The sequence below is a fragment of the Magallana gigas genome, chromosome 7 (genome assembly GCF_963853765.1).
Source record: "Magallana gigas chromosome 7, xbMagGiga1.1, whole genome shotgun sequence".
NCBI classification, from domain to species: Eukaryota; Metazoa; Mollusca; class Bivalvia; order Ostreida; family Ostreidae; genus Magallana; species Magallana gigas.
Genome location: NC_088859.1, coordinates 53168272 through 53193564, shown reverse-complemented (window position 1 = coordinate 53193564; position 25293 = coordinate 53168272). Strand labels below are relative to the sequence as shown.

General features: G+C 37.6%; 3 protein-coding genes across 3 annotated transcripts; 1 reads left to right on the top strand and 2 right to left on the bottom strand.

Annotated features, from left to right (window-relative positions):
- Window positions 1-400: 400 nt before the first annotated feature.
- Window positions 401-14719, bottom strand: LOC105341233 (exosome RNA helicase MTR4). Its single transcript, XM_066066625.1, has 25 exons — window positions 14509-14719; window positions 13705-13809; window positions 13497-13563; window positions 12982-13157; window positions 12266-12440; window positions 12026-12116; window positions 10647-10771; window positions 10031-10129; window positions 9653-9755; window positions 9337-9551; window positions 8852-8962; window positions 8553-8654; window positions 8206-8331; window positions 7935-8085; window positions 7489-7661; window positions 6659-6730; window positions 6436-6561; window positions 6237-6347; window positions 5980-6072; window positions 5556-5651; window positions 2728-2891; window positions 2206-2371; window positions 1661-1823; window positions 905-1009; window positions 401-648 (listed from the first exon to the last, which is right to left on the bottom strand). Exons 1-25 carry the CDS (start codon window positions 14616-14618, stop codon window positions 596-598), a joined length of 3078 nt encoding a protein of 1025 aa, XP_065922697.1. The 5' UTR covers window positions 14619-14719; the 3' UTR covers window positions 401-595.
- Window positions 14720-14801: 82 nt separating this feature from the next.
- LOC105343685 (thioredoxin domain-containing protein 12) lies at window positions 14802-21693 on the top strand. Its single transcript, XM_066066637.1, has 7 exons — window positions 14802-15004; window positions 16122-16182; window positions 16319-16371; window positions 16466-16539; window positions 17038-17107; window positions 18335-18418; window positions 20958-21693. The coding sequence occupies exons 1-7, from the start codon at window positions 14926-14928 to the stop codon at window positions 21041-21043; spliced, it is 507 nt and encodes a 168-aa protein (XP_065922709.1). The 5' UTR covers window positions 14802-14925; the 3' UTR covers window positions 21044-21693.
- Window positions 21676-24645, bottom strand: LOC105343681 (dynein light chain Tctex-type protein 2B). The gene is made up of 2 exons (XM_034459202.2): window positions 24485-24645; window positions 21676-22469 (listed from the first exon to the last, which is right to left on the bottom strand). Exon 2 carries the CDS (start codon window positions 22454-22456, stop codon window positions 21833-21835), a length of 624 nt encoding a protein of 207 aa, XP_034315093.2. The 5' UTR covers window positions 22457-22469; window positions 24485-24645; the 3' UTR covers window positions 21676-21832.
- Between the last annotated feature and the right edge of the window lie 648 nt (window positions 24646-25293).

The window sequence follows — 25293 nt, the reverse complement described above, 5'->3', positions numbered from 1 at the left end:
AGATCTAGTCATAACCACCCTCAGGTCATGGACAACAATTAGGTCAAGTTTGAGTTCTTAAATATTCATGGACCAGACATTAAAGTGGGATAGACAGATAGACTGGCAGAGATAGACAAATGTACATCAATATTATGATTCCATTTTACTTAATATGAATACTCTAAACTTTTAATTATAATATCCTTAACCTTTGCATGAACCTATAAGGTATCGTGTCCTTGCAAAATCTTCAAACTACTACTAGTAAGTCTAAAAAGTTGAATAATACCTGTTAAAGGGAAAAAAATGGTCCAATTTATAGTGTACAAATTGTGAATTTAAGCACTTTGTGGAATCGAAGGTACCACATTTTCACTCATCCACCCAATATTACTGACTTGTCATGAAGACTGAAAACAGAAAGAGGTGAGTCACTTTAATGAGGATCTTGTACATAACACTTATGTACAATGTACAGGTTTATGAAATGATAAAAATATGTACATATTTCATAAAACAAAACAAAAAATGTCTTATATCAGTGAAACTAGAGAGCCAAAAGTTCATGTTGCTTTGATAGCTGTCAAGGTTCCATTCAACGCTGACTGATTCACTACAGGTACAAACTGGCAGCAAATACAATGTCTCTTTTGATGCTTCGTATTCCTGTAAAGAGAGTGACCGAATACTGAGGGTCTTACTTGTCCTAGATTTCATATCACTAGTTACTTATTAGGATGTTTTTTTCTGCTTTATGAATTGGAGAAAGAATATACATAATGGTAATTGTCAAGAAAGGATATGTCCTTTTCTCATTTGCTGCTAGAATATTAACTTAACAAATACAAAAAAAACCTGAAATTACTATAATTTACTACAGTGATCATAATAAAAACAAATCTATATCAGCATACTCTGTTACCTTCAGCAAATTTGTTTTCAAGCTCGGAATTTCCAATGGCTTTAGCAGCCTGCATCAACTGACGGAGAGTCTCTTCCAGTCGCCTCATACAGCGGATGATGCTACCTGTATTATAACAAAGAGAGAAACATCGTTACAGTGAATGTACACTGACATATAATGAAATAAAAGCTTTCAGTGGATAGTGCTCCCTGTAATATGCCATTCAGTTAAACACGGTTACAGCGAACAAGCTTATAATGAACTCATGCTGACGGTGCAGTCCTTGCCTTTCTCTTTAGTGTTAAGATGTATTAACCAATTGTTGAATGTAATGGGTTAAATTTACAATGAATCAAAACCATTCATATTCTCTTCCTTTGTTATAAGCATGTTTTACTGTACTATATATTTTTTGTGATTCTTGTAGTTTATCTATTTATGGAGAGATTGTTTACAACTGTCTGTACAAAAGTGTGCTAGTACATAAAGCATAACCTAGAAATAAGACAAATTAAACTTGCACTGGCCAACATCTTCCCTCGCACAGGCTGAAGATTCATTAGGGTGGAAGGGACTCAATATCCATTTTGGGTACCTCTTATTCATATATCTATCCCCCGATACTGACAGAACATTTGTACTTGACATATAATTATTTACGTGAAATAAATAACTTTTGCATCCACACAAATTGGTACTTTTTTCTTTAGACCATGAAAATTTTCCCCCTTGAATATAACTGATTCTACAGAACGTAAAAACATGAAATCTTACCCTCAAATATGTTGGTCATTTTGCAGATCTGTGAGAAGGTGGCACCGTTACACCAAGCATTGACGACGTCCATCATGTGAGGTTTAAACGTGGAGACGTAGTCTTCCTCATTCATCTCTAGCTTGGCCTCAATACTGACCCGTGCTATTCGGCGAGCTGTATCCTATTCAATTAAAAATTATCATTATTAGAAGAATTTTCATTTGACATTCATTCTATAGTCACGTCTTCCAACTTTCAATTATTTTTCAGGAACAAATGTTCACCCAACTTTAGATAAATGGTTTGGAAAAGTCTTAAGAGCATCAAGTGCAATCTACAGTATGTGTGTTTGGATCTCCCTCAATAAATGATTTTAATTTTGTTAAAGATGGTTTTTGTGGCATGATAATGATATCCTTACTGTATGCATTATCTACATGTGTATAAGGTTAGTACCTGCATGATCCTTGGTCAGAGATAATCTTCATGTACTGGTAGTCATGTACATACCTGTAAATTGTTACTGACTTGATTGTGACTATCTGTATAGTGTATAAACTTACCTGCATGATCCTGAGGGGTCCTGAGAGCTCCTCGGTCAGCTTCGGCGTTTCTGAGCCCGCATTCTCCTGGAACACGAAACACGACACCAGGGCGCAGCACTGCTGGTGGGTCAGGTCGTTGAACACTCCGTTGAATAACAGTTCCGTTAATAGCAGCTCATCCCCACTACAGACAGACAGACATTGATTATAATTACAGGACTCTTTTGAGCACACATAACAAAGTAACCATGTACAATATCAATGTAATTAGAATTAGAACTTCCATTCCCTCCCTGGTTTTCGATATGTTGCGTGGAAGTGGACATATCAAAATTGAGGAGGGATGGAAGTTCTATTTTGAATAAGATTGATACAATATGCAACTGGTTTCATGTCCATGTATTCATTCTCTGGATCGCTTAATACATAATCTACACTAACAACATTACAATGCTAATGATCAATCTGTATACAAGTAACATTCTCAGCTAATCTAAATTACAATTGGTTGCCTTCACTATGGTAACTATCTGTTCTGACCTGCTGATTTCACACGCCACTCTGCCCTTAAGTTCTATCACATCCGAGGCAGTGCAGTATCCCATCCGACGCAGCACTCTCTTACGACATTTTAACTCATCCATTTGCAGCAGTGACTTCTTTTTCTTGAGTTCTGATTTAATTGCCCTGATCTCATTTCCAACCTACAAGTATATAGGTGAATATCTTAGCCAATTATAGGCTTAATGTTGGGTTTTTTTCACTCGCATGCTTTTTTATTATGACATTTTACAGAAACTTCATACAACAATATTCCTCTAGTTTAAGAATGTACCACTTTGATGAAAGGTTTTATTTACCAGGGCTATGTATACAGAAAGCATAATTATAAGGTTGATGAGATATTTAATCAGTCCTGTGTTTACCTGGGCTTTACTGTGGTACTGTGTGACCTGTATTTACCTGGGCTTTACTCTGGTACTGGTTGACCTGTGTTTACCTGTTTTTTACTCTGGTACTGGTTGACCTGTGTTTACCTGGTTTTTACTCTGGTACTGGTTGACCTGTGTTTACCTGGTTTTTACTCTGGTACTGTGTGACCTGTGTTTACCTGGGCTTTACTCTGGTACTGTGTGACCTGTATTTACCTGGGCTTTACTCTGGTACTGTGTGACCTGTATTTACCTGGGTTTTACTCTGGTACTGGTTGACCTGTATTTACCTGGGCTTTACTCTGGTACTGTGTGACCTGTGTTTACCTGGGCTTTACTCTGGTACTGTGTGACCTGTATTTACCTGGGCTTTACTCTGGTACTGTGTGACCTGTGTTTACCTGGGTTTTACTCTGGTACTGGTTGACCTGTGTTTACCTGGTTTTTACTCTGGTACTGGTTGACCTGTGTTTACCTGGTTTTTACTCTGGTACTGGTTGACCTGTGTTTACCTGGGTTTTACTCTGGTACTGTGTGACCTGTGTTTACCTGGGCTTTACTGTAGTACTGTGTGACCTGTATTTACCTGGGTTTTACTCTGGTACTGTGTGACCTGTATTTACCTGGGTTTTACTCTGGTACTGGTTGACCTGTGTTTACCTGGGCTTTACTGTGGTACTGTGTGACCTGTGTTTACCTGGGCTTTACTCTGGTACTGTGTGACCTGTATTTACCTGGGCTTTACTCTGGTACTGTGTGACCTGTATTTACCTGGGCTTTACTCTGGTACTGTGTGACCTGTATTTACCTGGGCTTTACTCTGGTACTGTGTGACCTGTATTTACCTGGGCTTTACTCTGGTACTGGTTGACCTGTGTTTACCTGGGCTTTACTGTGGTACTGTGTGACCTGTGTTTACCTGGGCTTTACTCTGGTACTGTGTGACCTGTATTTACCTGGGCTTTACTCTGGTACTGTGTGACCTGTATTTACCTGGGCTTTACTCTGGTACTGTGTGACCTGTATTTACCTGGGTTTTACTCTGGTACTGGTTGACATGTGTTTACCTGGGCTTTACTGTGGTACTGTGTGACCTGTGTTTACCTGGGCTTTACTCTGGTACTGTGTGACCTGTGTTTACCTGGGCTTTACTCTGGTACTGTGTGACCTGTATTTACCTGGGCTTTACTCTGGTACTGTGTGACCTGTATTTACCTGGGCTTTACTCTGGTACTGTGTGACCTGTATTTACCTGGGTTTTACTCTGGTACTGGTTGACCTGTGTTTACCTGGGCTTTACTGTGGTACTGTGTGACCTGTGTTTACCTGGGTTTTACTCTGGTACTGTGTGACCTGTGTTTACCTGGGCTTTACTCTGGTACTGTGTGACCTGTATTTACCTGGGCTTTACTCTGGTACTGTGTGACCTGTATTTACCTGGGCTTTACTCTGGTACTGTGTGACCTGTGTTTACCTTGGTTTTACTCTGGTACTGTGTGACCTGTGTTTACCTGGGCTTTACTCTGGTACTGTGTGACCTGTATTTACCTGGGCTTTACTCTGGTACTGTGTGACCTGTATTTACCTGGGCTTTACTCTGGTACTGTGTGACCTGTATTTACCTGGGTTTTACTCTGGTACTGTGTGACCTGTGTTTACCTGGGCTTTACTGTGGTACTGTGTGACCTGTATTTACCTGGGCTTTACTCTGGTACTGGTTGACCTGTGTTTACCTGGTTTTTACTCTGGTACTGGTTGACCTGTGTTTACCTGGGCTTTACTCTGGTACTGTGTGACCTGTATTTACCTGGGTTTTACTCTGGTACTGGTTGACCTGTATTTACCTGGTTTTTACTCTGGTACTGGTTGACCTGTGTTTACCTGGTTTTTACTCTGGTACTGGTTGACCTGTGTTTACCTGGTTTTTACTCTGTTACTGCTTGACCTGTGTTTACCTGGGCTTTACTCTGGTACTGTGTGACCTGTATTTACCTGGGCTTTACTCTGGTACTGTGTGACCTGTGTTTACCTGGGTTTTACTCTGGTACTGTGTGACCTGTATTTACCTGGTTTTTACTCTGGTACTGGTTGACCTGTGTTTACCTGGTTTTTACTCTGGTACTGGTTGACCTGTGTTTACCTGGTTTTTACTCTGTTACTGCTTGACCTGTGTTTACCTGGGCTTTACTCTGGTACTGTGTGACCTGTGTTTACCTGGGCTTTACTCTGGTACTGTGTGACCTTTATTTACCTGGGCTTTACTCTGGTACTGTGTGACCTGTATTTACCTGGGCTTTACTCTGGTACTATGTGACCTGTATTTACCTGGGCTTTACTCTGGTACTGTGTGACCTGTATTTACCTGGGCTTTACTCTGGTACTATGTGACCTGTGTTTACCTGGGCTTTACTCTGGTACGGTGTGACCTGTATTTACCTGGGCTTTACTCTGGTACTGTGTATACAGATTCTCCAAGTTGCTGTCTTTGTGAAGAGGATGGGAGTACATTCTGTGTTCAAATGCCTCGGTTTTCTGTAAAATCAGTTCTCAATTAAAATGACATCAAACAAATGATTGCTCTATATCAGAATACTGTAGATTTCTTATTTTTGGTGAGTACTTAATTCCGCGATTCAACTGTTATGCATCAAATCGCGAGAATATGAAATTGTGAACACCAGATTTTTAGCATTGTTTCTTTAGTTTACATCTGGCAAAAAAATAATAGCAAGATTTTAAAATCCGCGATATGTGCCTTTCGCGATTTTATGTGTTTAATTAGGAATTTACAGTATATTGCAATAAGAACCCTATTATGTTACATGACTTGAAAATGCAAATTGCAAAGCAAGATGGCTACCTTGACAATGTCCTTGAGACCTTTCTCCTTAATTCCCATATCCTCTATTGGATCCAGTAGGGGAATTCCATCAGGAAAACGTTTCTCAACTTCCTATATTAACAAAATTTTCCCTATATAAACTGGTAACTTGTCAAATATATTTGAATAAAAAAATTAATCACAGACAATCTCTCCCTTAATATAATAAAACTTCTTATTTTAAAAAAAAAATTTAAGCATCTTTATCTGTTTTTCTGTATATCCACTGCACACACCTGTATTGATTTGAGTACACTCTGACGATTATCTGGGGGTCGGAGGTCACTGGGGATGTATAACCTTACTGCACTGATGGCTTGGATCAAATGGACAAGAACTGGAACAACCTGTTGGTTGAAGCATGAAATCAGATCATAAAACTTGCTTCAACAGCGAGTAAAGATTAAAAAAATCAGTGTAGTCTGGAAGTCTTACCTGCATCTCTCCCTTTTCACCTTTAGGGCACGGTTTTATAGTGTTGACGTCTTTACTTCGGGATGTTTCCCGCGACAAGTTCAGCAATACTTCTACCACATAGGAGGATTCTGCCCCTGAGGGTGTCTGAAAAAGATCAAAGTTATCAGTACATCTGCTAATTCCTTTTTTTCTTCTATTGACGTGTACATAAAAAAATAAGAGCTACGCAGATAAAACTTACTTTGCTCTGATTTGCTTTCTTCTGAAAGTTAATGACTGCTCCCCACCCAAAATCATCTTTTTCATTTTTCACCTGAAAGAGATTCACAAGTTTATCTACAAAAGTTAGATAACAATTGTCCTAGCTCTTGCACAGATTTGTAGGAAAGGCAGGATGTACTAAGGTACCTGTATTCCAATACTAGACTAAACTGTACAAGACGTCCGGTCTGTAGGAAGGGCAGGATGTACTGTGATTTCTGTATTTGACCATTTAGACTTACCTGTACTAGATGCCCAGGCTGTAGGAAGGACAGGATGTACTGTGATTTCTGTACTTGACCAATAGACTAAACTGTACAAGACGCCCGTGCTGTAGGAAGGGCAGGATGTACTGTGATTTCTGTACTTGACCAATAGACTTACCTGTACAAGACGCCCGTGCTGTAGGAAGGGCAGGATGTACTGTGATTTCTGTACTTGACCAATAGACTTACCTGTACAAGACGCCCGGGCTGTAGGAAGGGCAGGATGTACTGTGATTTCTGTACTTGACCAATAGACTTACCTGTACAAGACGCCCAGGCTGTAGGAAGGGCAGGATGTACTGTGATTTCTGTATTTGACCAATAGACTTACCTGTACAAGACGCCCGGGCTGTAGGAAGGGCAGGATGTACTGTGGTTTCTGTATTTAACCAATAGACTTACCTGTACAAGACGCCCAGGCTGTAGGAAGGGCAGGATGTACTGTGGTTTCTGTACTTGACTAATAGACTTACCTGTACAAGACGCCCAGGCTGTAGGAAGGGCAGGATGTACTGTGATTTCTGTACTTGACCAATAGACTTACCTGTACAAGACGCCCGGGCTGTAGGAAGGGCAGGATGTACTGTGGTTTCTGTATGAAGGTCAGCAATTCCTTGCCCAGGTTGTCCAGCTGTTGTCTGATTTTGTAATAGGAGGCCACGCTGTCCTCGTTTTCTACTGTTAGTTTATTGTACTTCTCTTCTGTGTCTTTGAGCTCTACAATAATGCCCAGTCATGAACTGACACACATCAAATGGACACACTCCCAGACTCCTTCACTCCAAAAAACTAAACTACTGACACCTACTTTATATTTATCCACAGTTCCACACAAAAATATTTCTTAACCATGTTTGTTTAATCTACCTATTTTTTATTTGAATTTCACTAAAACTTATGCCCACAATACCAGTCCCCTCTCCAAGCCTACCAATATTCCCATCCCACAGTTACATGTACGTCATTATCCCATCACTCTGAACCACTTACTCTCACACAGTTCCGGTATGGAGGCGTAGTTCTGGAATTGATAAAAGGACCGCTCCAACATATACTCTGGGTTGATTTCCTCCACTCGTAATAGATTGAGGACCATGTTGTAGGTCAAGTGGAACGCCGAGTTCAAAGGGTCAGCTTGGCCCTGCAGCAGAAGGAATTAGAGCATGATTAAACCCTTCTATTGTAATACAATTAGAATGTCTCTGTATACATGTAGTCTGTGAGTGGTTACATTTCATGTTAGTAGATCCTGGTATCTTACCTTGACAATTTGTTTCCCGACTGACGGACTGATCTTTTCGTCCACCATCAGTATGACGATTCCTCTGTCATCGATACCACGGCGACCGGCTCGTCCACTCATCTGTATGTATTCACCTGACGTCACCTAAATGTTATAAACAGCAACCAGTTAATTAATTGATGCACATCTAGGACCTGCATTGTGGCCTTAGATTCATCACACGCAAAAATTGTGCCAACATGCTGCAATATGTAAAAGTTCCAACACTGGAAACTCAGTATGTATAGAAAGTGTTTGCTTTCTTTCTCTAACAGGTCTTATAGACTAGTCTTGTTTTTTTTTATTTCACAACTTTACAAATTTACCCATCTAAAATCTTTGCCATCAAACTTTCGAGCAGCTGTAAAGAGAACAGTCCTTGCCGGCATGTTAAGTCCCATAGAAAACGTCTCTGTAGCGAAAAGGGCCTGAAATAAAGTCAAAAAAGACTTTGAAGTACTGGTATGAGTATGTAAGAGGATCACTGTTGGAGACCTCTCTGAGTATCATAAGCTTTCTCATTCAAAAAATGCAATTCAAAATACAAATGTTCAACAAATGTTTAAAAGAATACGTAATTCTTAAAACACAATGTCAAAAACTTTAGTGGATTGTTACACATTACCTTTATAAGTCCCTCAGAGAACAGAATTTCAATGGTCTCCTTTAACAGAGGCAGCAGTCCTGAGTGATGGACTCCGATGCCCTTCCTCAGTAAGGGGAGAACATGCTCCACCTGAAATTAACAGCGAGTGTAAAACAAGGGAGGCTAAGTGTGATAGAGTTCTTTAGAGGTAGGCTTTACTCAACAATCTGTGCAGTCGTGGCATCTATGATCGTTTTCTAATTCAATGTGACAAAATATGTTTTGCAAATTAACTGCAGTTAATTCTTATCTACAAGATCATGACTTGTTGTCTGTCTCTTTGCTGATTTCCTAAGGCTTTTACAAATTTCCTATGATTTTTTTTACCTGGGTAGTGAGATATTGTTTACTTGTAGCCTTTAGTTTACCTATCTCTCAGTGTGACAATATAAGTACTGTTTAATTCATTGTGATTTTCCATGACTGCATTGGTTAATATTTTGAGTCCTGTATGCAGGATTTACCTGTGGTAGTTTTTTGTCATCGTCAGACAGGTTGTCTATAGCATTATTGAACACTTCATCCACCAGAGCTTTTTCTTCCTCTGAGTTAAAGTTCAGTTTAGACATCTGTAAGGCATAGGCTTCACAGTCCTTCTTACTGAAGCTAAACACAATCACTGGGGCAAAGTTCCTCTCCATTATCATCTTCACAATGTTAAAACAGTTGGATTCAGCAGCTAGCAAAAAATGAAATACCCCGGTAAATATAAATAGGTTCCACTGTAGTTTTCCTGTTTAAATTTTATTACAAGTATTTCTGGCTGCAAACTGAACTGACCTTTAAACCCCCCTCTGCGGCCCCTCTGATCCCCCTTGGCAGCCCCACCAGCGTCCCTCAACACAGACATGGCAGTGCTGAAGTTTTCCTCCCGGAATTCTCCCTAATTAACACAGGTAATTAACACAGGTAAACAAGATTTACTACATCATATATCTGTCATACAGTGATACATAAACAATGTACATTTCTTCAATCATTTCAAAACTTTAAATTAAGCTTGTTCAAGAATTCTTATCTTCTATATTTCAGTGAAAGTTGTCCATGCCATTCTAGATAGTCACTTTTTATCTACGACCATATGAACCCATACTTCTTTATATACACTACATTTCCGTTGACCACAATATAACTCCATACTATTCTAGATACACTTACGTTTTCATCAACCACCATATAAATCCCGTTACTCCCCGCTGGGAAGATGTAATGTTGTAAAGGAGTGGGTCGATAGTCTGTGTATACCACATGACAGGGCTGTAAACAAAACAGGTCAAAGGTTACAGGACAACAGGTCAAGTGAATGAGATTACAAAATACCAAAGGATGATATTAAGTGAAACATGATTACAAATAAAATGTTATAACATTATACAATATATATAAAACAAAGGATCATTACTGCATACAGTACCATACATTACTGCATGTCAGATGAAAAAATAACCAACAAATTTTACAGAATTACCAGAATGTGTTAAATATTCATTATACAGGTCCTCAAATAATTGCAAGAAACAAAATGTCAATGAGGAGCATCATCCCATTCATCATGTTTTTGTTAGCTGATCTTCTTTTTAATTTTCAAAAAATTTTGTTAGCTGATCTTCTTTTTAATTTTCAAAAAAATATTGTGTGGCTTTTCTTATGTATAAATTCAATGGCAAAGACAGATTTGTATTTTTCAGTGAACTGATTCTATTATTGATGATATAAATTTGAGTCATTAGCATTGTAACATGAACAGGCAAAAGACGAGTGAATTAAAGCTGACCTGATGGTGGAGATGGCAGATCCACTCGGCGAATTGTCTGGCATTAGGGATGGTGGCCGACAGGAAGACGTAATGGACGTTATCAGGAAGTAGAATGATGGTCTCCTCCCACACCACACCTCTCTCTGTCCACAAAGAAAGTCACAAACAATACAAAAAATAACTTGTGTTGCAGAGGACACATAGAATACATTACAAGCACATAGCACATACTCAATATTTTTTTTTTAGATTCAATGTGATGACCTTAATATCAAAAGAGAGTCTGTAATAATGTTTTGACTTTAGACTTGAGGCCTCACTTTATAAGTACACCATTGACTATAAGATGCCTGACCCAATAAATCAGGTCTTACCTTTCTCTCACCTGACTCCCTGAATCAGGTCTCATCTTTCTCTCACCTGACTCACTGAATCAGGTCTTACCTTTCTTTCTCCATACTCACTGAATCATGTCTTACCTTTCTCTCTCCTGATTCACATAATCAGGTTTAACCTCTTTCTCTCTCCTGACTCCCTGAATCAGGTCATACCTTTCTCTCACCTGACTCCCTGAATCAGGTCTTACCTTTCTCTCACCTGACTCCCTGAATCAGGTCTTACCTTTCTTTCTCCTGACTCACTGAATCAGGTCTTATCTTTCTCTCACCTGACTCACTGAATCAGGTTAAACCTCTTTATCTCACCTGACTCCCTGAATCAGGTTTAACCTCTTTATCTCACCTGACTCCCTAAATCAGGTCTTACCTTTCTCTCACCTGACTCCCTGAATCAGGTCTTATCTTTCTTTCTCCTGACTCCCTGGATCAGGTCTTACCTTTCTCTCACCTGACTCCCTGGATCAGGTCTTATCTTTCTTTCTCCTGACTCCCTGGATCAGGTCTTATCTTTCTCTCACCTGACTCACTGAATCAGGTTTAACCTCTTTATCTCACCTGACTCCCTAAATCAGGTCTTACCTTTCTCTCACCTGACTCCCTGAATCAGGTCTTATCTTTCTTTCTCCTGACTCCCTGGATCAGGTCTTACCTTTCTCTCTCCTGACTCACTGAATCAGGTCTTACCTTTCTCTCACCTGACTCCCTGAATCAGGTCTTACCTTTCTCTCACCTGACTCCCTGAATCAGGTCTTATCTTTCTTTCTCCTGACTCCCTGAATCAGGTCTTACCTTTCTCTCACCTGACTCACTGAATCAGGTCTTACCTTTCTCTCACCTGACTCCCTGAATCAGGTCTTACCTTTCTCTCACCTGACTCCCTGAATCAGGTCTTATCTTTCTTTCTCCTGACTCACTGAATCATGTCTTATCTTTCTCTCACCTGACTCACTGAATCAGGTCTTACCTTTCTCTCACCTGACTCCCTGAATCAGGTCTTACCTTTATCTCGCATGTAGTGGATCTCATCGAATATGACCCAGCCCACCTCCCTCATAATCTCTGATCCCCTGTACAGCATGCTCCGCAGAATCTGTCCATGAGGTCAAAATTAAAATGTCAGTTACAAGTTAAAGGGACCATATTTTCTTTCAGATGAACATTACAATATAAAATTTGAATATCTGTTTCTTACTTTCAAGTTATCAATATGACAAGACACACTTTACAGTGTTAACTGACCTCTGTTGTCATAACAAGACAGCTGGCGGTGGGATTTATTGTTACGTCTCCCGTCATCAGACCTACATCCTGGAACTCTTCGTACAGCTCCCGGTATTTCTGGTTACTGAGTGCTTTGATGGGGGACGTGTAGATGACCCGCTGTTTGTCCCTCAGAGACATCGCTATAGCGTACCTAAAGGTCAACAAATGTCAAGGTTCAAAATCCACGCCTAACTTCTGATTAGACACTTGTCTGGTACTAAACAATATGTAAAGTTTATAAACACTGCAGTGACTGCACAGAGACCTCCATTATGTATATACATGTACTTACACAGCAACTGTGGTTTTCCTGTCTGTTTATATTAAATATAAGTATATGTACAGAAAATCTAAATCATGTGTATGTTATGTATATGTACTTACACACCAGCACCGTGTTCTTGACTGCATGCATTAGATTAGATTATACATTAGATATATGTATATGTACAAAAAATCTAAATCATGTATAATATATAATGTATATGTACAGCCAGCACGGTTTTCCCGACTGTATACATTAGATTAGATTATACATTAGATATATGTTTATTGAATGTTTTATGTTCATTGGATGTTGTATGTCAACAGTCTTCATGTTGCCCCTTGAGGGCCCTTAATTGGTTAATAAAGAAATTGAATTGAATTGAATATGTATATCTACATCATGTGTATATTATGTATATACTTACACAGCCACCACTGTTTTGCCGGCTGATGTGTGGGCCGACACAAGGACAGACTGGTTGTTCTCCAGACACAGCAGAGCCTCTTTCTGGAAAGGATCCAGAATAAATGGGTACTCCTTGGCTGGTTTCTCCGTCATAGGCTTCAGGGGAACAAACTCTGCCTCTGGGGGGATAGCCACCTGTAACAGAAGTTCATAGATTTCAGTAAAAAATAAAAGGAACAACCATGAAATGATGCAAGGTTTATTTTTTGAATCATAATGCTATGTATTGTTCTGTAATGTAAAAGAGTTTATAATTTGACCATGAGAAGAATTTTAAAAAATCACAAAAATTCATAGCAACAAGACGTGAAATTATAATTATATAACTTCAATGCAAAGTCTGACAACAAAAAAACTAACCCCGAATTAATGCTAACAATTATCTTTTTATAAGCACAAGAACCACCACCTGTTAAAATAACAGCTGACATCTTGTCCAACATAAATGCTGAAAACCATAGCCCTCATACAGACCTCGTGTAGGCAGGCCTCCACCGTCTCCACTCTGTGAACCTGGATTCTGGACATGATTTCTGTCTGTCTACAAAACAGTTACACAGAAATTACAACCTTTTCACTAAATCAATGTTAATGTGAAATAAACAGATAAATAGATATGGTCCACATAGAAGAAAGCTGTCGGTGATAGAATGTCTTGACAGAGTTATGGTTCTTGACCTACCCTGTGTCCTCCGCTTTCTGTTTTTTTGGTTGGTGTTCTTCTTCCTCTTCATTTTCCTCGGCCGCTCGCTTATTACTTACAATACTCTGCAGCAGTTCCTCTGTCCTTTTACCAAGGTGAAAGAAAAATATAGCAATAATGCTTACTTTACATGTACATTTATGAAGTTGTATGAGATAAAATTCATATAGGTTTAATACTGTCAAGTTCGTAGTACTGTAATTAATACTAGCGATTGGGTTAATCCTTTACTGGCTTGTGACCAACCAGTTTTTGCCGAGTACAATTTCTCACCAGTGCATTGTTACATCATTTTCGTATATAATTTATGTGTTGATAAAATGACGTATCAATGCACTGGCAAGAAATGGTACTCGGCAAGAACTGGTTGGGCGCAAGTAGCCCAGTCAGTAAAGAGTTGGGTAATTTTAAACTGATAATTAAGTATGGATCAATAGCTTTGGTCATTTCCTCAATGTAATTGTTACTCATCACGCTAAATGTATCTGGACAATTTTTAGAAAAAAAGATCTTAACGAAGTTTATAAACTAACTTCTCTCTGTTTCTGCAGTAACAAAAGCCATACCATTATGATATACAACAGAGATCTTGGTTTCACTTTATATCTCAAGAAAAAAAAACATTTTTTAAAAAGTTTTCTAAAGTAAATCAGAGAAAACCTACATTTAAAAGATGTAATACAGCAACAAATTGAAGTGGCTGTTTAGTTAGAATCTAGCTTAACTAACTAGCTTGTCCCAATTAGCCAAATAGATCAATATTTTCAAATCAAATTTCTGTACCTCGCAATATCCGATTTCGGGACGTCTTTCCCTTTTGGTGTACTCTGTTGCTGTTTGGTTTCAGCTCCATCAAACACATTAAATAAGTCGTCGTCAAAACCATCTGCCATCTTAAGACGCTTGTAGATTTATGGTCAAATGAATATCATAATCTAAAATCAGCAACATGTGTTTCGATTTTGAAGGTTTTTAATTTTGTGACCCACGACCCCGATCTAATGTAATCTGGCCTTCTCTAAATTACACACATTCGTCCAATTTGTCAAATGTATATGACCTTCTGTAAAAAATCGAATCTTTGCATGTGATTTAAAGAATGATATGGTAAAACTGCACGTTTAGCTTTACTTCTAATCAATTACCTCGGGATCGGCATTATCCAGCTATTTTCATTTTCACACGAGGAGATAGGAAAGAATGACACCTCTAGCTGTTTTTACGTGTGCTTTTATCCCGCTATTGTTTTCTTGTGTGTTTGGTAATGATTTAGCTAGAGGTAGGTTTACAAGTTAAATACGTATCAATTTTTAATTATCTAAATAGCTGATTGAAACATGAAATAATTCATTAAAGCACTCGACAAGAACTTATTAACTTTTTTAATTGAGTTAAAGAGGCTTTGGTTCTCCTTTAGTAACCCTTTTTTATCAATAAAATAGGGACTAGAATCTATTGAGGCAAAAAAAATCCACAAGTGTGTTATTGCACTTTAGTTTTCTCCACTACCACCGCCGAGTACCGCTATAGTATAGGGAGCTGTATTAATTGGACCTTATTGCACTAAGAATTCAAAAATTTGAAAGGGATATTAACTAGGATTTCTTATTACAATAATAAAAATAGCCACTTAATTGGTAAAATAAAACTGCAAAATGAATATTTATTCTGTTTGTCAGGGGTAGATACTAACTTAAATACCATAGTTGCCTGCAGGGCTACCATTAAATTTAATCTATTACTAGCCCTATCTGTGAATTAGTAGCCCAGCAGCAAAAGGTTGCTTGCCGAGTCGCAGAGTGACGAGGGGATAGGAGTTTCCCCATCCTGCTGGGGGGGGGGGGGGGGGGGATATGGGGGCCACCCTCAGAAAAATTTGGAAATAAAATGCCAAATCCTGAATTATGGCTGTATTTATTAGCAAAATTGTCACTTTATAAAAAGTAAAATGAATATTTTCCCTCAATGAATGATACAAATTTTAAATAGACAAGTAGGCCTATATTAATTTGTAAAATTTTTACTTTAGAAAAAAAGTACCAGTACCAAGATTTCTATCATGGGAATCCATTTATTGTTCCCACAAATATAGAGATTCTAAAGAGTTAAAACACAGGTTAATTGATAATGTCAAGTCTCTAGAGGAAAATTGATGCCCGTTTACTTTAATAGCGGAAGAACCATCAGTGATATTCTTGATCCGCACACTGATTCTACTATAATGAAATAAAATTGAATTGCTCATGTGTTACACATAACTAATGCACTTGTTCTGAGTTTCAATTATTTGAAAATTTGTTTAGAATTTGAAGTATTTCAACTATTTGAAGATTTTATAAAGTATAACATGCTTTTTCAAGTCTTTTTTTCCTAGCATGATGTGTTATATATTAAAGGATGGGGTGATGATATTGAATGGAAGACATTTGAAGATGGATTACAGGCAGCCAAGGAACAGTAAGTCTGAAGTATATATACATTGTACCAGTAAACAAAGTATACCGCCAAAATAAAGCACCACAAAGACTCTATCACAAACAGTTGAATGACTTTGCTGCTGCTATCAGTTGATTGTGATGAATTGATCTTGCAGGAACAAACCTCTGATGCTGGTCATTCACAAGACCTGGTGTGGGGCATGCAAAGGTAACAACAAATATCTCATTACCCACAATCTCAGCTCTGTTCTTTGTGATGTATCTGTATAATACTAAACCAACTCTTGTGATTTTTGTAACAGCCTTAAAGCCTCAGTTTGCAGACTCTAAGGACATCAAAGAACTCAGTAAGAACTTCATCATGGTTCATACAGAGGTAGGTTTAACCCCCCCCCCCCCCCCCCCAGGTTTACTCAATATTCTTAATTAATCAAAGAAAAGGCTTATTTGAGTTAAAGTTTCTTTCGTAGAGCATTTAAATAAGGTTATTTCCCTTTGCACTGAAATTCTTAATATTATTTGAAGGAACGACACTATTTAGTAAATAGATCTAATACTAGATTTGTAGTTACTTTCATAAAGCAAACTCCTACATTACATTACTTATAGCTTCTTTAACTGTGAATTCTAAATTTTAAATTTAATGTGCAATTTGAAAGATATATTTGCAAAAAGAAGACTTATTTATAATAAGTTTAATAACCAGAAATATCTGTTGTATGATATATTTCTGCTGTACATCCTTAAGATATCTCTGTTGGAATATATGAAACATTTCAGACACAGAAGACTCATTTAAGTCTAAGATACAGGCTAAACATCTTTACAAAGACTTATTAAAGATTAAATGAACAGAATTTGATTTCTGTTTTAGGATGACGAGGAACCGAAGGGGGACCAGTATGTTCCAGATGGAGGCTACATTCCCAGAATTCTCTTCCTAGGTAACGCAATGTTATCATAAGAATGCTACATTCCCCTAGGTAACACCGTGTTATCGTAGGAATGCTACATTCCCCAGTGTTTAATCATAAAATATCATTGGAGAATTATTTCCATCTAGAACAGCTCTGAATAAGTGGCTAATTGTGATTTAACAAATATTGTAACAATGTTATGATGTTTATTTATATATATGAGTTTTATTGATTTACAAAGTGAAGGTATGAGTATTTTTTTTTAAATAACAATGCTTAAATTTGAATTCTGTAGACTTACATGTATGTGTAGATTTGGATTCTATTGACTGACAATGTTAAGATATGAGTTCTATTGGTTTACAATATTTAGATTTGAGTTGTTTAGAATTCTAACTTGTAAAATGTTTAGATTTGAGCTTTACTATTCTTATATTGTTTAGATTCTATGATAATTAAAATATTCAGACTTGAGTTCTTTGTGACTTGACAGGCGTACTTGATTTACATGTAGCTTAACTGGGTGTACACCAGTGTCAACATTTTGTACTGTGTATCATGTTAAATGGTGTGGTGTAGAGAAGTTATTGATAGATATGACGGACAAGGATGCAGTTTTTATAGAAGATATGATGATCAGCGACAATCTATGGCTTTTTCCTAATATAAATAAAATAAAATAAAAATATTTCAAATGTTAAGGGCTTTCATACAAAAGACAACTTATATGCAACTTCTAATCTGTTATATTACTCCAAAGTATTTGTCAAATTTGTTGTCATAACATTAACCACCATATTGGTTTCAGTGTTACACCCAACAACACATACCTCTGACCTGGTGTACAAAAGTGTACACCTGGTGTACACCAAAAGGGTACACCACTGAACTTGATTTACAAAAGTGTACACCTGTACACCTTTTAGTAAAATTAAGTACACCCAATATGTTAAGATTTGAGTTCTTTGGGACTTAGGATGTTAAGACTTGAGTTATTTGTGTCTTACAATATTTATACTTATAAGTTCTTTGTAACCTGCAAAATTTATACTTAAGTTCTTTATTACTAATTCCAGACCCAGAGGGAACAGTCAGGAAGGAGTTTTATACTTAAGTTTTTTATTACTAATTCCAGACCCAGAGGGAACAGTCAGGGAGGAATTTTTATATATAAGTTCTTAATTACTAATTCCAGACCCAGAGGGAACAGTCAGGAAGGAGTTTTATACTTAAGTTCTTTATTACTAATTCCAGACCCAGAGGGAACAGTCAGGAAGGAGTTTTACAATGTCGGTGGCCATGACGAATACAAGTACTACTACTTCTCACCTGACCTCAGTAAGTTTGGCTTAATTTGTTGTCAATGTTGTATTATACCAGACTACAGCAAGTTGTGTTTATTTGCTGTCAGTGTTGTATTCTCACCAGACTACAGCAAGTTGTGTTTATTTGTTATCAATGTTGTATTATACCAGACTAAAGCAAATTGTGCTTTATTTGTTGTCAAGGTTGTATTTTCACCAGACTACAGCAAATTGTGTTTATTTATTGTCAAGGTTGTATTATACCAGACTACAGCAAGTTGTGCTCTATTTGTTGTCAATGCTGTATTTTTGCCAGACTACAGCAAATTTTGTTTTTTTGTTGTCGAGGTTGTATTTTTTTTTTGACAATGTTGTATTTTAACCAGACTACAGCAAGTTGTGTTTATTTGTTGTCAAGGTTGTATTTCTTGTTGTTGTCAGTGTTGTATTTTCACCAGACTACAGCAAGTTGTGTTTATTTGTTGTCAAGGTTGTAATATACCAGACTACAGCAAGTTGTGCTCTATTTGTTGTCAATGCTGTATTTTTGCCAGACTACAGCAAGTTGTATTTATTTGTTGTCAATGTTGTATTTTCACTAGACTACAGCAAATTGTGTTTAGTTGTCGTCAATGGTGTATCTTCACCAGACTACAGCAAGTTGTGTTTATTTGTTGTCAAGGTTGTATTTTCACCAGACTACATCAAGTTGTCTTTATTTGTTGTCAAAGTTGTATTCTTATCAGACATTCAGCAGGTTGTGCTCTATTTGTTGTCAATGTTGTATTTTCACCAGATTACAGCAAGTTGTCTTATTTGTTAATGTTGTTTTCTCACCAGGCAGTTGTGCTTTATTTGTTGTTAAGACGGGTGCTCATATCAAGTTTTAAATCAATGTTGAGTGGTTCTGGATATTGGTTTAAAATATTTTACAATGATCTCTCAGTGCTATAATTGTTAAAAGTAGATTGATGTGGTAGTGTAAGGTATTGAAATTATGAAATTCAAGAATGTTACCAGTACCGTAGTTTTTTCACCTGTCTTGGTTACATTGGTGGTCTGTAAGTCAAGGAGGTAGGGAAGCACAGTTTGACAATTTAAATACATCGTTTGGTGTTGAATCAAAATCTTGATCATGACTTGGGTGTTTTGTAAACTTTCATCAACTTAGTATTAGCAGGATGTAGAAAAAGTAGCTAAAGATTGGGGACTTTTTCTTTCATAAAAAGTATTTCATAGAAAGAAAAGACTAATCCTTTCCAGGCTCTAAGCCCCAGCTGTCACTTTTAGTTACAGATGTCAATAAAGTTTAAAAGAGGTGACGCGTAGCAGTAACACTAACAATACAGGACTCAGCGGTGGGGCTATCAATTATGGATATTTATGCATCCAGTTTGCAGCTTAAATTCTTCCAGTTGATTAGTTAAGTGTATACAGTTTCCTATGATGTGTGGGAATCAACAGCCTCACAAGTTTATATAGGTATACAGGTAGAGGGTGTTGATTCACAGGTAGATATCTAATGTGTTGAAATCTTCAGCCTCTCAGGTATAGGATATATGTATACAGGTAGATCGCTGATTGCTAGCTGCCCTGTCCCTGGTCTTTAAACCTTTTGATGAGAGGGTTTAATGATATCCCCTTTTGATGGTCCCAGTCCTCCCTATGGGTCTTATTAAGATGCCCCAGAGACAATCAGTATCAAATGAATTTCAGACGTCTTTGTTGATGACAGACGATTTATTCTCTTATATTTCGTATTGATTTTCTGTTAATGTATTGTATTTTTCTTTCATTGACACAGAAATATACAGCCCTCTTGAGCTGGGTGCTTGTTTTAGTAACAAACTTTGGCCCATGTTTTTATCTACATTTAAGAACAGCAATATGGCTGCTTTATTGTGTTTTAGTATGCCACTGAATTGCAAAGTAGCTCAACACACCTTTCTTTCTTTTTGTCATTAATATTGATGGCTGTTTTCTTTCTTCTTGCCTGATGAATTTGTATTGAAAAACTTGATGAAAAAAATCTGGGCCAAACCACGTTTTCCTGCAATTATGGCTTTATTGTGCCTTTAAATTTAGTGTTTCTTTATGTCTTTCAATGGAATTATGATTGTCGGAGGATAATTTTGATAAAGTGTCCAAACAATTACTGCTAGTTATACTCAGATATTAAAACTTGATAAAGTGTCCAAACAATTACAGCTATTTATACTCCGTCAGCAATCCACCCAAATTAAACCAACACACTCACTGTCTTGCGAGTTAAAGTAGTGTGGAAGAGTAAGCCCAAAATAAGGAGAAAATATTCACTATTATACCAACTATCATACACATATATAATGCTTAACATTCAAATTTCTGCAATTTTTCACTTTTGTAAAAACAGAAGAACTTGAATGAGTAATAAAATTCTCTTTTTAAAGTATAAATGTATTGAACAATTTCAAAGAAAATGCTCCCCTTAATTTTATCAGGGATGTATATAGTATATACATCCTTGATTTTATGCATTGTAAATATGTCAAGTAAATATTTCTAAACTATTCTCATCTTTCTTTCTTATCTAGTTGTGGAGACCATGAAAAGAGTGATGGAGAAAATCCACAGTCCTTCAGAGGAAAACAAAGAGAAAACGGTGTCAGATGAGCTGTGACATGACGACCTCGGACTATCAGCCCTCGTCACTTTCTTTCTTTTAGGTTTTTTAATCATACTTTATTGGAAATATGCAAAGAAACTCAAGGGTCGCTTCCTCAAACTTTTGATCTCGGTGTTTTAAGCTGGGTGTGTTCTGATTGCTGAACTAGATGGTGCGATGATGGTTCAGATTGGTAGATTTTGCTGAACTAGATGGTGCGGTGATGGTTCAGATTGGTAGATTTTGCTGATCTAGATGGTGCGGTGATGGTTCAGATTGGTAGATTTTGCCTCTGTGTGACAGTCACAGTTTGGACTGAACATTAAGGGTGGGTGTCGGTGTACCAGTAAACAGGGATTGGTAGATTTTAGTATTGTTAGTGAGAGTCAAATTATGGATTTATGTTGTATAAAAACAGTGTTCTCTGTAAAAGCAGAGTGTATATTTTATGAACAAAGATTTCTACACTGTCAGGCAGTTGTTCACTTTTACATACCAGTAACTGTGCTATGCATTCTTACAAACATTCACTCAGAGTGCGAGTGCTGTCAGATAAGTCTGTGAGTTTGTGTTTGTTTGGACATTTTATTTCATCTCTGGGAAATGGATTGTTTGACCATTATTTATAATTTAAAGAATATTGAAAATAAAATCTGTATAGTTTATTATATTTGTTATCACATTATCACAAACATCACACTCCTGATAAATAATTATAAATAAAAAGAAAGTCAATGATATCAAATTAATTGAGCTAAATGTATCGCTGTTCCATTGCACTGAAGGGTTTCAAAGAAAATGAGGTCACTCAAAATAGGTCGCAAACACTGTTGCTATGGCAAACAGCTTGCCCTTGCTGAACCGCGCCTGCGCAAAATTGTCGGTGTCGCTGTTCCACAGACAGCGACTGGTCATCATCACGGCCTGGCTAGAGTTTTCTCCAATCAACACATTGCACACTAACTTGTACCGCGGGAAACCTAAGTCTTTCACACGTGACTTGATGACGTCAGATAAATTCTGAGCTAGGTTAGCGCACATTTTGTGTTCATACACTTCACCGTCCAGGTACGACTCCAGCACGCTCGTCATGATTTTCTCCACCGGACCGGCATTGAATTTCTCCTTAGACTCGGGATGCATTCGGTAGGTATTCTGTAGTCGGACTGGGATCACGTGATGCTTAGTTCCCTGTGACGTGCCGGAGATGCTAGTTCTGCGGGAAGCTTGAGACGGTCGTCTGCCCGAGAGTCCGTACTGTATGCTCGGTCGCGGCTCTATCCGCGACATTCGCCGAAAGTTGGGACCCACCAGACCCGGGGCGGTGCTCTCGGAGCCCTCGGGTTTGATGGAGGATCTCCTCCGTTGTCGGGGGACACCGTCGTGCTGGTGTTGTTCCAATGCTTCCATGGTTAAACGATCACTCATATCGGTTAGATTACTGAAATAAAAATGAAAAATGCAACTGAAGAATTTTAACCAAATGAATGAATAGACCATATTCAGCAATTGAGTTAGGGTTAGTAAAGTAAATGCAATTTAATATCTAAGGTGATATTTTGAGAAAAAAAAATTAAGAGGGGGAAAAAAAACATGAATTTTCCCAGTAAGGAAGCCAAGATGTTGGGCCAGATTAAAACCCGAGGTTGGTCGGTTCCAGTCGTGGAGAGACGTCCGTGCGCGGTGAATAAGGAGAACGACCCCCCCCCCCCCCCCCCCCCATCAGGATATTCTTGTTGTATGCTGGTTGTCGGGACGTGCCGATTCCTGATTAACTGCTGTTGACAAGACACTTGTAGCGGGTTTGACTCTTGATAAGACGGCATCTTGTTTGATTCATGAGAATTATGTAATGATATATTGAAATAACGTCAAGTTTATTGCCCCGATTCTAGCAGTATTTGTTTGGAATTGCTCACAACACTTCACTGGATTTATAGTACGACACAGAAAACCTCGTGATAAAGTTCCTAGGAACATAATCCGCGCTAACTAACATTCTCCAAGTATCATTTATTGCCATTATTGTTGACAAATTACTAACACAATAAAAAGAACCTTGACCAAGTATAAAGCCAAAACTTTAACCTTATCTAGATCGCCTTCTGTTTGGCGCTATAATTATTATCATATAGATTAAATAAAATTCTTTAAATATGATTGACGAGATGCCGCTGATTGTTTATGATTTTGTTATTCAATCCAAGTTAAAAGGTCTTTTCCATGGAATTCCGACATTGCTAGAGAGAGCTTCTGTCAGAATTTAATTCACGTCCTCTAATTGCTTCAATCCCCCCTAAACCCTTGGACACAAAGATCGGACCCCAACCACTTAACCCTTATCCCTCTTTATCCGGACTTCTTTCTTCTGCGGCTTTATTCTTCCCGAATTGGTGAAGTGTCTTTGCAGACTACGATGCGTCGCCTTAGCGCCAAACGCTAAGGCTACTTTTCTCACTTTGAGAAAAGAGCGCGACTCTTGGCGCGATCTCTGACAGGGAAAAGAAGGAACAAAATCCATAAGTCGATAAAGGCTAACGGGATAATATCGCCAGCTTTTCAATGAACTACTTGCTTGCAAAATAATTCGACTGGAATCGATCGAGACAGATCTGGAATTTCAATTGCGGTTCTTACAGAGGTATATATTATGTTACATTTTTCTTTACAATCGTAAAAACGCGCGGGCACCTGCCCGGAGTTGATAGACTGTGCGGCCAAATTAAAACTCTGGGACAACTGATCGAGGGAGCTCGTTTATTTCTGGGATACAGACAGTTATTAAATCTCTGGAATCGTAAACAGGCCGCGGCTTTAATTTGATCTCTATCTACGATCTGACAAGGTGTTTGTCACAGACAAAGTATGGACAGGAAGCTTCCTCTTGGTTAGAGTACAAACCTAGATCCAAACATCTACATAAACAACAAGACACGCGGAATAAATGAATCGCCAACCATAAATGTCCCATGGAATCCATCAGAATGATTTAAGTTATTTATAAATATTACTAAAATACAATGAGAATGAAGTCTATATATATAATAGAAATCAAAAGGAACTCCTAAAAGTATACAATACTAGTATTCAAATCAATTGAAACCAGAGAAGTGTTTATTAAAATATTCAAATGGGAGCGCTGAGAGAAGTCTAAACAAGTATCAAAGAAAGGTCTAATCAGAATCAAAATCGGTAGAAATCGACGAAAAATCAAAATAATATTAGCAGCGAAAGTTCCACACAGTATTCGATTCCAAAGAAATTGAGCTTATGTTTAAGCCACTAAAAATCAAATTTTAAGACCATCCCCGCTGGTCGTATTTCTCTCAGATTTGAATGTCTTGAGGTTAAAAGCCTTTGAATTGTGAATTTTTTCCCCCAATTATGTTTTACTTGGCTTATTATGATTAATATAGTTCGTTAACTGTTTTAATCCACTAATATCTAGTGACTTACCATACAAAGTCCCTACAGCATGTTGGTAGTGCGGGATCCTCTACCGACTGTCGTGGTATTGGAGTGAATAGTGGAGGGCGGGGCGGACTCCAATCGATGATCGGGGAACTTTAAATTCTGGACAACTCGAAAAACATTCTCCAGGTACTCATGCATTGACGAGATACAATCAGATAACACAAAACTTTGTGTGTCACAACGTATAGCTGTCATAAAAAACCTTGATGTCCTTACCAGCAAAAAAAAAAAAAAAAAAAAAAATCAGTTTTAAATAAAAGTTACGCTAGTCTATCAAATACTATTTTTTTTCTTGGCTGGCACGGTATAAGTGTCATTTTGATAACATTTGATGACACTTAAAAAAACACGCGCGCACAAACAAACAAACAAAAATGAAAAAAAAAGATCATAAATAAATGTTTTAGTTTAAATGAAATAAATTTCTTTATGATATGTACTTTATTTTGAAGAACCATGTAACTACGTGTCCAATAAATTCAAAACGTAAAAACGAAATGGATATTCCGTTATAATTTGTGTGTTGAGAAGGGAACGTTCTTGTGAAATTTGATATGACATTGTTTTTTAAAAGGACGCATTTAGATTTCAGATATAGATAAATATACAAAAATAAGTATCATATATACCACGGCACTTCAAAATCGTTGAAATCGCTGATCAACGTTCAATTAATGGATTAACATATTCACAAACACCGTATCGTATATCTTGTTTAAAACCGCTCAATTGACATGTTTTCTTAACAATCGTCCGGGTTATGAAATGGTCCCTTACTGAGGGGGACCAGG

What these genes read in the sequence shown, in the direction of transcription:
- LOC105341233 (XM_066066625.1), bottom strand. Translation starts at nt 14,618, where the DNA reads ATGGCAGATGGTTTTGACGACGACTTATTTAATGTGTTTGATGGAGCT. An exon ending in TGGAGGCCTGCCTACACGAG is followed by an intron (nt 13,158 to 13,496) that starts GTCTGTATGAGG and finishes CTTCTGTTACAG; the next exon opens with GTGGCTATCCCCCCAGAGGC. An exon ending in GTGAAAAGGGAGAGATGCAG is followed by an intron (nt 6,348 to 6,435) that starts GTAAGACTTCCA and finishes TTCAACCAACAG; the next exon opens with GTTGTTCCAGTTCTTGTCCA.
- LOC105343685 (XM_066066637.1), top strand. Translation starts at nt 14,926, where the DNA reads ATGACACCTCTAGCTGTTTTTACGTGTGCTTTTATCCCGCTATTGTTT. An exon ending in TGGTAATGATTTAGCTAGAG is followed by an intron (nt 15,005 to 16,121) that starts GTAGGTTTACAA and finishes TATATATTAAAG; the next exon opens with GATGGGGTGATGATATTGAA. An exon ending in CTGGTGTGGGGCATGCAAAG is followed by an intron (nt 16,372 to 16,465) that starts GTAACAACAAAT and finishes TTTTTGTAACAG; the next exon opens with CCTTAAAGCCTCAGTTTGCA.
- LOC105343681 (XM_034459202.2), bottom strand. Translation starts at nt 22,456, where the DNA reads ATGAGTGATCGTTTAACCATGGAAGCATTGGAACAACACCAGCACGAC.